The 12,515-nt window shown below is 43.7% G+C and overlaps 1 protein-coding gene across 10 annotated transcripts in view; it reads right to left on the bottom strand.

Annotated features, from left to right (window-relative positions):
- Positions 1-12,515, bottom strand: part of LOC142566261 (bromodomain-containing protein 8-like) — a 139,884-nt gene that overhangs the window by 53,554 nt on the left and 73,815 nt on the right. For all 10 annotated transcript variants that reach the window (XM_075677114.1, XM_075677110.1, XM_075677111.1 and 7 more), the window contains 2 exons: positions 10,736-10,910; positions 2,920-3,191 (listed from right to left, as the gene is read on the bottom strand). In XM_075677114.1, coding sequence (XP_075533229.1) covers positions 2,920-3,191; positions 10,736-10,910 — 447 coding nt within the window. The remainder of the gene's footprint in view (positions 1-2,919; positions 3,192-10,735; positions 10,911-12,515) is intronic.

Below are 12,515 nucleotides of genomic sequence, written 5' to 3'. Positions count from 1 at the left end.
GAAAATAAAAATGAATTTTTAATTCACATTCATCGCGTACGTGTTTTTACTATAAAGGTAAGGTTGGGATTGCGATTTTCCTATCTTCATTGTGACATGAAATTTCGACCTAAAAAATATCTAAATTTTTTTTCCCCGCGTAATGAACCCTCCCCCCAAATTTATGTCAACTTATCTGGAAAAAAGGTGGGTTCATTACGCGAGTAAATACGGTATTCGCAGAACAGTTCAGACAACGACAACAGAGGCAGTCATAGATAGGCTTTCGCCTATCGCAGTTTAGCTCAGCCAAGTGCCCAAAGATTTTCTGCTATAAATGGCCGTTTCTTTTTAAAGCCATAAGAGGTTGCAAAACCTCCAGAGTGCCTCTAGGAAGAGCTCCGTCAGGGTGTCTATCAAGTTGACATTTCCAAATTCCTAGAGTTTTCCAGGTTTTTCCTGAGTGCCTTTGCAAAATTTCCTGAATGACACAGAACTTTGTCTTATGTCAAGACGGGCTGACACCATGTCGACCAATGCTGTCACTCTCTAGTAAGCATGTTAAAAAAAAAAATTAATCCAGTTTGAATAATAGAGATTAGTGTTCATTTTATTTAAAAAGAAAACAGAAGGGAGGTGTTAGTAAAATGCCCAGCGAATAAATTATCTTTGAAAAAAGTGGTAAAGCCCATTGCAAATCAAGTCGAACATCTTCAAATACGAATAAAAAGAGATGCATACAAAAGCAAATATTTTGTAATATGAGCTATATCTATCAACTGATAACAAGCTCATTGGTATGAGGCCCAAACAATGTCACAAGTCAGATTCTCTCTCAGTAGCTGGAAAGTCAACCTCACCTGTCCTGACATACTCTCAGCCCACGCACAGCGCCTCAGTGTCGCGTTTCACTGCTTTAAAATTTATTTTGGTTGGATGAGGGATACCCGAATCTGGGCGTCAGCCACCACTTTGCTTTTGAGCTCAAGCACCTTCAAAGAAGCGGCGGCACACTTCTTTCCCATTCGTTCCTCAATGCATCGGTCCTTTCTGATCTTGTACTCCTTCCACCTCACATTTGCCCCATGGACCATTTGAAGCATCCTCTTGGTCAGTTGTACAGTTAACGTCAGATTTCTCGGACTTCCTAGGGGCCGCGAAAACGTCAGAAAGATCGGGCAGGCCAAGAAAATGAATGCATGTCTTTTACTGCCCTTAAAGAGACACTAAAGGCAAATACTAAGTCAACGTAGACTGTCTGAATACCATTCCAGAAACCTTGCAATGCTTGTTTCGTGCCAGGGAAACACTTAGACTACGAGAAAATTGCATCTGAAGGGTCCGTATACCTTTTTCTAAATTTAAACCTACCGCCACCCAACCGGGGGAGTGGTGACGTTGAATACGCCATCACCACCCTATGCTGCAGTAGGTGAGGAAACGGCTCCCGACAGAGGGCGGTACTGTGCCAAGACAGAGCGATTGATTCACTGCTGCAACTGCTTTTTAGTCAAGTGGCGTAGACCGTTTGGGCATCCTGCTACATCATATAGAAGTTGAGTTCTCTGCTACTAGAAGTTTGTGCGAGTTTCACGAGCCAGCAAAGGCAGCGCAGCGCTATGCGATAACAAAACTACTGAAACACGAAAGCGTGGGCAGCGCAAAGTCGAGCAAAACAAAACCTTTCGAATGCCCACGTCATTGTCAGCGGTAATTTCAACAAATTCTTGTTTCTAAAAATGAAATAGAACTGGACAAGAAGCATGTTATTTCGTCTTATAATACAATACAAGAATGTTTTTTGCAATAAGTGGTTGAGTACTAGTGACAGAAATTAACTGAGCAGTGCTTTCGTCATTGGCCAAATGCTTCTATGTCCCGGGGGAGTCTCTAATCATGTCCTGCATTTACCTTAATTTCTCGATTGATTAATGCCATTTCAGACCTGCGGCCACGGCAAAAAGTTCGAAAAATCAAATGGCGAATGGTTCTTGCATCCAAAATTTCATACGTCCTTATAGATTGACTCTATGGCGTACGGGTGCCGCAAAGCTGTCCGAATTATTGGGCATGCCCCAAAAATCGGACGCCCACAAAATCAGTCATTGACTGTACACTGGAAACTCCTCCAGCCAAAGACACGGCGTCAAAGAGATTTGTTACGATTCTTCACTGTTACTTGAGCCAGCATTAGCGCGACTTTCGTTCCCTTTCAATCAAATTACAGCTAATTTTCCCTGATAGAAGCATAAGTTCCCCGAATTTTCCTTGACTATTCAAGATCCCTGAGAATTCCCGGTTTTCCCGGTTGGTAGACACCCTCTCTATACCGAAAAGCACCATTTTATTAAAATGTTCAGTTGTCACCGTACATGTGCGTCAGTGACCATTTGGGACTGGTTTTCACCACTGTACATGTACGGCAGTCACCCTGAAAGGGTAAACCATCACCATCTACACAGCATTAAATCAAGAGATACCAGCCACACATAACTGAAAATCTAACCCTAACAACAAAAACAATTTCATTACATCAGTGAAAAACATCATAGTAGAGTGGTGCCTTGTCATTGCTAGTGCCCTTTCTGCTCAAGGAAACGAAACAAAAAGGATGTTCACACTCATCATTCCCACATGCAATCGTGGTGGCTTTTATATTTTCATGCACAATTTGGCTGCAATCTAGCACACAATAAACAAGGGCCCACAACCACAGTCATGACAATAAATGCCAAGGTGTCCACTCTTGACATTTTAGAAGACTAAATACTATGGTCAAAGCAGCAATTATTCAAGCTAAACAGTGTGTTTGCAAACTTGCTTAGTTCACACAAGTCCATCTTAAAAGACAACCATCCTGTTGTCTGTGTGTTTATCCTTGTCGCATGTCTCTCAAGACTGAAGTGTTTGAGGGCAAGTCAGCAGCTCGAGTTCGCTTACCTTCAGCTGGGGAAATTGCCTGGTCTTCATCTTCCTCCACGTCTTCTTCCTTAGGCTCAACTTTAGTTTCTACTTCACTGGGTGACGTATCTTCAGCTATATCCTCAGTTACCTCCATAGGCTCCTCAGTAGCAGGGAATGGGTCTGGTTCATCAGATTCCATTGTCTCAACAGGTGGAATTTCACAGGGTGTCTCAGAAGGCTCAGTGGTCAGTGGGGCTGTCACTTCTTCCACAGTCAGCTTCACAGGTGATGACACCAAGCCTGGCACACTGCAAAACAAGACCATTCACTTGATCCAGCTCACACATGGTGTCACCATGCAAGCGAACTCGTACAAACACCACCACTGCTCCGGAATAATGGTAACTTCACGATCACCAAAATTCGGCATCAGTATCTTGCCCTTAATATATACGATTACCTCAGTTAGGTGCAACCAATTCTGTACCATCTTAGAGCAAACCTACCTGTAGCTATTTTTAGGCAATTCAGCTACTTAAAGAAAAAGCAGGAAGACATTATGGCACACAGCAGCTAGATTACTAAATACTGTATTAATTATATTTGTCCAGAAAGAACAGCCACAGCACAGCAATGCAAGTCCTCAAAAAGACAAACATAAAGCATCTTGTATTACACATCTGGCCAAAAAATTCAATCCTCAAGTTTAAGTGGAACGTGGCTAATCAAGCTATTTTTGTCATTTATGGAACTAATTTGATGAAATTTGGAATGTGAATGTCATTTATTACACTGTAGTCAGATCTGAAATAAATTCTGAGCTATAGTACCTGACTAGAAACAGTTGGCATCCTTTAAGTGTCATGTCCGAAATTAACATAATAGAAATTGCTTACGATTTTGGTGGCATAATGTTTACAAAGCCATATTTTGTGCTATAAAGCCACTTAATTATTTTTTACTGCAGAATAAGCAAAAGAAAAAATGCTTAAACCTTATTATGCATATTGCCTAACAAATTATTTTTGCAAAAGGTGAATCATAACATTATTTATAGTATGCAGACAAAAATAGACAGCTTTATTGCACTCCTCAATGCTTCAGGACTTCAGGAAATTGCACACCTCAATGGTTCAGGAAAGAAAGACAGCCGATTTCAAGCATTATTCTGACTCTGAACTCAATTACAGTGACTGCAGCATACTCGCAAAGTGAAGACCACCATATTCTTTTTGCTTGCCTGCTTTTTCCAAAATAATCACGCTCACCCACTAGAAGGGAATGGGCAAGAACTTTGAGGCCAAAACATTTCAACAACTAATACCATGAGCAAAATGGCGCAGTACCACCAAGATTTCAGTCAAAAAAAAAATTTTTTTTTTCTGTCAAGGAGACAGCCCAAGGCAGATGGTTCTTGCAATGAAGAAACCTCCCACCTAGGGTGACCTGGATTCTGACTCGGATTACCGTTTCAGAAAATAAATGTTTAGTTCTCTCTCTCTCTCTATTTTCAATGCTGACATATTTACTTGGGAGCTGTGAATTGTGTGACATACTATGTAAAAGTGTAAGGTGTTGTTGAAATGTTGTTCTTGGCAGTGACTCCACCAATGCTTTCGACACTGTTTTCTATCAACTGCCACACTCTTTAATGTGGGTTACGTGCCATGTCAACATCGCCATTGTCATCTACAATTCTTCTGTGCTGTTAATGCTGTCTTCGCGAGCATAATGACTAATGGATGCATATTAGCATGACATGGAAAACAGACTTAAGAAGGAGGGAGAAGAAAGGAACAGAGAGTGCTACATCGGGATGACATCACACTAACTTACGGCAACAGTTATCACCGCTGTTCCTCCTCCTCGAACTCCCTCTCTAACCGTCTCGCACAACGCCTATATTCATACGCATCAAAGCAATAAATCTTGTCTTGGCCCAGCCACCGCTATGTATGGTGCGGATTCTTTAGTGGCGATGAGGATGGGATGACAATGGGCAGCCCTCTCAGTACGCCGCAGCCTTCGCCACCATGGGAGGATATGCCAGCCTGCCGCAGTTTGAGGACACGAGCGACAAGTGGCCAGCTTACTAAGTTCAACTGGAGGCCTTCTTTGAAGGCAATGGCATCACGGACGACAAGAAGAAGCGGGCCCTGTTGGTTGCAGCACCGACGACCCACACCGTGGATTTACTTAGTGGTCGATGAGCACCACACAAGGTGAACAAATTTTCTTACACCCAAGTAGTAGCTTTGTTGCAGCAGCACTTTTCGCCGACTAAACGAAATAGCACAGTCTTACAAGTTCTTTACACACAACAAGCTGCCAGGTGAACTTGTCAAAAATTTCACAGTTGCAATTTGTCAAATAGCGGACACATGCAATTTCGGCGCAACATTCGATCGAATGCTGCGAGATCGCATCGTCTGTGAGCTGCAAAGCGCAAGAGTACGTCGACAGTTGTTTGCGAAGTCGCAGCTCACGAGGAGTGAAGCAGAAGAAATCGTGCTATTAGCCGAAATGGCAGAAGTGAGCGCGCAGCAATTTTTTTCGGGTAGCTGGGAACAATACGTATCGCACCTCAAACAGGTGTTCTCACGGTTGAGGGAAGCCGGCTTAACGATGAAAGTGGAAAAGTGTAGATTTGGTTGTTCACAGGTTACTTATCTGGGCCATGTTGTCGGCCAGGGCACGAGACAGCCGGCCGAGCTGAAAATAGCTATGATTGGAGAATTTTCTCAGCCGCGCACGAAAACAGACCTTCGTTCATTTTTGGGACTTGTGGGGTACTATCAACGGTACATTCCGAATTCCTCGTAAATGGCAAGTCCATTAACGGATGCCCTCCGAAAGGGAGCACCAAGTAGCGTACACTGGGATACGGACAAAGAGAATGCTTTCCAAAGTTTGAAAACGCTATTGGTTTCTCGTCCTGTGCTTCGCGCGCCAGACTACACAAAGGAATTCATAGTTCAATGCGACGCAGGCGACAGAGGTATGGGCGTGGTACTTAGTCAGGTCGGCGACGATAACGAGGAGCATCCTATCCTCTACGCCAGCCGTAAACTAACTGTAAGAGAGGAAGCCTACAGCGCTTCGGAGAAGGATTGTGCTTGTTTAGTTTGGGCCGCCCAGAAGTTGTCGTGTTACTTGTACGGAGCGAAGTTCATCTTCGAGACCGACCACTGTCCTCTGACGTGGCTCAATAAAATGTCACACAAAAATGGCTGCTTGCTCCGATGGAGTCTCACTCTCCAAGAGTACAACTTCTCCATTAGATATAAGGAGGGAAAGTTGTATAGCAATGCGGATGGTTTGAGCAGGCTAATTTGAATTCTGCGTTTAAGGGTCCCGCCTAAATTTTAGGGTTACTAGTGTTAATTTTGTTAAGTCAAGAAGATCCCCTCTCATTTAGCAGGATTCCATCCATGATTGCTGAATTTGTCAACACGAAATTGCTTCAAAAATTGGCATTGCGAAATGCAGCATTTTTTTTCTGCACTTATGTTTTCTTTGAAGCCTAGCGGGTCTAAAGTGAGAGCTAAGGTACGTCATCTCGGTGCAGAGCCGTGTTGGGGGTTCGTTTTTCAGTTGCCTGTCCTTGTTGGATGTTTTGGGGCGGTGACATCATTACACAAGTGGTTGCTGCGAGCCAAGGCATCACCCCCTGGCCACCAGCCGTTCTCTTCCTGCCCAGCGGTTGTCAGCGCTGGACAGTCGAGATTTTCCGGGCCATGGAGGCGCTGTTAAGAACGGCCCAGCTGAGGTGCAAGTTTTACCAGCCAGTTGCGAAAGCGGCGTCAACTTTCCTGGAACGTCACCGCAAACCTCTAGCCACGGCGTCACTAAGTCGACTGTATGTGAAGAACAATATGTGCATCCTCAACTCTTCGTCGCTGGAGCCAAGATGAGTGCGACGAAGCAGGCACCACCGCCAACCTGGTCTGCTGTGAACGAGGGAGTCCCCGAGGGAGTCCCCGAGGGAACGTAGTTCGAGACCCCTTCCCACGCGCCGTCCAAGACGCAAGACAATGAGCACCCGGCCGCGCTGCAGGGAATAAAAGGCACCTTTCCTGACACAAGCCCCGAGTTCTACGAAGTCCATCTGACCTCGGCTGGGGACCGTGAACCTCTGTGTGAGTGTGTGTGTGTAAGCCGTCCCGCAGAGATGCGACTCGTTTACGATGACTGGTCGGCCATTTCCCTCACCTTGGGATCGAGGGAGGACCGAGTGTTTATAAACCGTTGTGTCCTGAGCTGTTGTGCAGCAGCTCAGGACACTTTCTCAAGCAGTCATGTTAGACTGATGTACTTTCTCTCGCAGTCATGCTAGACTGATGAACTGCAACATCCTCATGTAGATACTGTGAATAAATCCATATTCATTGTTCTCGACGAGAAGCAGTTCTTCCCTTCATCAACGTCCTCAGCGTGGATAAGTTGGACGATGGCATGGGCCAGCTACCTTCTAATTCATGCCCAACTCCAATCTTGACAACTGATTACGAGCGATAGGATTGAGCCCCCAATCCTGACACCAGATGGTCGGCGTTGGTTACAGTATCTGGCTATGTGACCTGGTGTGCCACAGCTGTAGCACATTGGCATAAGGTGAACTTTGGAATGCTGATGACAATGTTCTGCTGTGGTCGTGCGTGAAGAGTGACCAATAGTCTAGCCTTGTAAGTCATAGGGAGGGGCTGGTCATCGAGAACGAATGTAGCGTGGGCGCTAATCAAGGGTTCGCTCAGAAGAATTGTTACAAGATGGTTTGCTCAGGTCATAATGCGGGCAGTCTCTACAGCTGCCAAAATTCGCAGCGTTTATAGAGTGCTGCCAAGGAGTTGAGGGGGTTGCACAAACCGAGTCTTTGAAAGCGCAGGAGCTGTAATGTGGCGCCACACAACGTGCTTGTTCTTCGTGCCGAAGGAGCTCCTGGACGATAAGTCTGTTGGAGAACTCGTGTCCACACTGACCACAGTTGTTACGTTAGCCAGCCATCCAAATTTCGGTGTAATTTGACGAGTCTTTAGTATTTCAAAGGTACGGCAGTGCCGTATCTCGTCTGATCCGGTTTCCATGTTGTCTTTTCCAATTAGGAAGTTATCTTCTGCGATTCCCATTAAAAGGTGTCCCACCTTATCTTCTTCTGACAGTCGAGGGTTTATGGTCTTGCACAGTTTTAGAATTTACTCGATGAATTCGGTCTTCTGAGTTAATGTTAATTCCACTCGTTTCTTCTTAGCATCCGAATCGCCAAAACACTTCTTGATCTCCTCAACGAAACAGGCCCATGTAGTTGGTGCGTCCGCATTGTTGTCATAACAAACCATCGCCGTGTCAGTCAAAAAGAAAACAACGTTCCTCAGTTGGGAGGCAGCGTTCCAGTGATTATAATGGCTTACCCGCTCATAATCGGTGAGCCACTCATCAACATCTTCCCCTGCCTTTGCGGAGAACGTACGTGGCTCTCGGTAGAGCTGAATTGGGGCTGGTACTGCCGATGCAGTATTGGGAGTATCTTCGTCTCGAGGCATGATGGTGGCCAAGGGCAAAAGTCCGGCAAGGCGGCAGCTTCTGCGAAGGTCTTGTACTAACGGCTTCATTGTTGGTAGTGGGCGCTACCCCACACAGCTCCACCAAATGTTACGCGTGAACCGTTTACTTAAAAATGCAAGGCAGATCAAGGGAAATGGTTGCCGTTTTTCCGGGAGCGGTCCAAAGGTAGCCTACCAAACGTAATCCTCTTTCTCCACCCTCTGTCCTTTTGTCATTTGCACTCCTTCTGCCCTTTGTTACGAGAGCTCGTGACAATATATTTGTAGAATAAAATCCTTACATTACACTTCGTGAGTTCTGAAATGGTTAGGATGTTGTTTTCATGTAGTAGTGATTTTCCATTTGCAAAGCGTAAACTGCTTGTAATAATTCTTATGGATTGGTTCTGGATTACCTGGAGGGATGCCAAGTGAATGTTATAAGTGTTACCCCAGCATATTATGCCGTAGTTAATATGAGAGTGAATGAATGAGTGGTATAGCGAGATTAATGTACCATGTGTAAAGTAGGGACGAGTTTTAATTAGAATGCAAATACTGTATGCTATTTTCTTTTTTATGTGAGAAACGTGATATTTATATTTCAATTTGCGGTCAAAAGAAATCCCAAGGAAAGATGAGCATGCAATGGGAGAGAGAGAGTGTGTGCCAAAAGTTAAAGAAGGAGAGGATGCCGAATGATGTTGATATGAAGAAAATACAACAAAGTTAGTCTTGGTGGCATTAATAGATAACAGGTTAGCATTACACCAACTTAAAACATTTTCTAGGTCAGTATTTAGGTTGTTAATAAGAAGTTACATGTTGTTATCAGAGGCAAATATGGTAGTATCATCAGCATACAGAATGCATTTAATAGTTAGGATGAATAGTCGAGCGTGTTGGTTAAAAAAAGAAAGAAAAAAAAAAGAAAAATTGTTGGAAGTGGCACCCTGTGTGTGTGTGTTCCCTCTTCATCCACCGTCGTCGCGCCTTCACTTCAGATCGCACTTAATAGATGACAAATGGTTAAGTAGATCATTAATATAAATTAAAAACAGTAGCGGCCCTAAGATGGACTCCTGAGGGACGCCGATGTTAGTGGTTTGTTGTCTGGAATAGACATTAGACACAGACACACCTGAACTATGTTAGATAAGTAACTTTTTAATAGTGAGAGGGCAGGATCACGTACACCGATAACCTCAAGCTTAGCAAAAAAGATACTATGGTTTAAGCAGTCAAATGCCTTTGTTAGATCGATGAAGACTGAACCTGCAAACCGGCGTCAATTATTTTTTTTTAATTGGTCAGTTAGATGTATGAGTGCCAGATCTGCGGAGTATCCATTTGTTACGATTCCTTTCTGTTATTAGAGTCAGCATTACCACGACTTTTCCCTGATAGAAGCGCAAATTCCCCGAGTTTTGACCCCAAGTATTTCCAGACTACTCATAATCCCTGAGAATTGTCAGTTTTCCCGCTTTTCCTGGTTGGTATACACCCTGCCTGAACATATAATGTCGGCTCACAGACATCTACAAAGCATACCAACCTGCTAATAGAATGGTGAGTTATATTGGACGGATTGCTTGATTTACTTTATTTCCTTTGATTTGGCCACTCAGTATTTGCCACTGGGCATTTTACCATTCCTGGCCAATCCTCCAGAATGGGAATGTCCCACTACCATCCCTACATAAAGCTAATCAAACCAAACCAAGCAAGTCTTTAAATAGTATCACACAGGCATCACCAATGGACAAACCTTTGCCTCACATTGACTTCAACATGTGTGATGGACCTGCACTCAATATCAACAGGGCCAGACTGAAGAAGTACCAGAAGAAAGAGAAGGCATGGTTGTTTAATAAGAACTATTGTGGAAAACAATAAACATGTACACATGAAACTGTGTATTACGTATATATGTGTATCCATTACTACATAACATGATATGCTGAGGGATGTTTATAAAGCTGTCGCTATACTAATGAGACTTTGGTTCTATTGTAATTTTTTAACTCCAAAGCACTGACCTCTCTGCTCTCATGACCACTCAAATAGCACTACAGTCACGGGAGAGAGGAGAAATTTCAAGAGCTTGTGGTCTCAGTGCAGGCTGAACGTAAATTATTCAAATATTGCCCAAATGTAGCAAAGAAGCAGGTTGTACCCGTTGGTGCAGTTTGACGCAATTGGCACAGCAACCATATCACAGCAAGCACACCCAGTCAGACCATTTCCTAGTTCGTAAGTGCTGCGTGCAGTTCAAAGCTAGACATTGATCAGGGAGAGAAAAAATGAGTTACCTGGCATCATCAACTGTGGTATCCATACTGTTGCTGCTCTCCAGGGGTGAGGAAGTGGTTGCTTGACTTGCAACAGGTGATGAAACTGATGGGGACGCAGTCAGGAATGGCAGTGAAGGAAGGCAACCACCAGGAGTGCTAGGGGGTAGTTCCAGCAGCTTAGATAGTGTTGGGGCTGTAATAATAAAGTGGAAGCAAAATAAATATAAAAAATTGAGAATAAAAGAAGCACTATGGGCAGATTCAGGTACAATTGCACAAAAGCATTGTGCATGCAAGCATAAAAACACTATACGCACCACATACCAAATGCCTGCAATATCTCACAGAGAAAGTACACCACACAAGCATTTCCAGGATATTTCTATACATTCCTCAGCACCACCAATTGTAAAAACTGACACTATTGCACCAAAATCACCCAAAAACTGCAGTCATAATCTAGCAATGTTCATTGCCCATTTCTCGCTATTTCTTGCTCATTTAACAAATTGTAAAAACTTTTCACAAAGCTCTGGCTTACAAATTCATTCATAAGGTTCCACACACACACACACACACACACACACACACACACACACACACACACACACACACACACACACACACACACACACACACACACACACACACATATATATAAAAGAAAGGACATCAAGGTGAGGGGAGCATAACATGCATGGAGGTAGGAAAGAACTAGGAGACAGCATTGCACAACACGCAATTATGTCACTGTAAGTTTTAGTGTCTTTCTCCACCAGGCTAGCCACGCTCGGCGCACGCTCTTCCGAAAACTAGGGGTATGCGAAAATCAAATAGCAGATTTCGAATTGAATATTGAATCAAATCAAGAAAAAAGACAGCTGAATATTGAATGAAATATCAGAAACTTTTTCCAAAAAATTCAATGCTTACAAATCTTGGGCAAAAAAATATGGTGTTGCACATGCTCGGGAGTCTCCTAGCATTGCATAACAAGAATGTAGCAAGCTATCTGTAACTTAAGTATTTAGAAATCGAGATAGACAGTATGGCCTACTCTTAATAAAGGAAATACCAAATTAGTATGCCAGCATTGATTACAGCTCAGCTGCATGACAAACAAAAGGACCGCACATCACGTGCCTCGATCACCGCTTCGCACGTAGCCAGAGCTGACAGTAAAGCACAGGCACTGTCCGCGCCGTGCCATTGTCAGATTCGGTGTTATTGCCATATGACAAAGATGGTGAAACCTGGAAGGTCATCGCAAGTTTGTGCGGCACTCGCTAGGGCAACATCGAGCACGAGGGGCTCCACGGTGCACGTGACACTTTAGACATGTGGCACTGCATGGGTCTCTATGCCAAAAAGTAGACATTGAATTTGTAAATCACGTTATTCAAATATTCACTATTCAATTTGATTCGATAATATTAGAGTATTCGCACACCTTTACCGAAAAAAGAATAGGTGAGAGAGCAATGTGTGGCTGCCACACTATCACGTTCACTAGGACAAGTTTTGCGGACTAGCTATCATACAAAAATTAATGCTTATTGCAAGCTACTGGTGTAAATATACATGCAGAAAAGAGGAATAACAGACATCCTGAGAACATTTTTCTCGGGATCAAATAAGGGCCAAATTCAGGAAGCGTTCCAACAATGCTAATTTAGCTTTTGCATCCTTGACGACCCCTTGGTACCCATTCCCAAAACTATTCTCGCATGAAGTGCGGAAACCTTTAGACAGATGACAGCGCCAAACAAATCAGATAAATGCGACCCTTTACTGTGGG

This window comes from Dermacentor variabilis, unplaced genomic scaffold (assembly GCF_050947875.1).
Source record: "Dermacentor variabilis isolate Ectoservices unplaced genomic scaffold, ASM5094787v1 scaffold_12, whole genome shotgun sequence".
Lineage (NCBI taxonomy): Eukaryota > Metazoa > Arthropoda > Arachnida > Ixodida > Ixodidae > Dermacentor > Dermacentor variabilis.
Note: the sequence above shows the minus strand (reverse complement) of the source record. Positions and strands in the feature narration are given on the sequence as shown.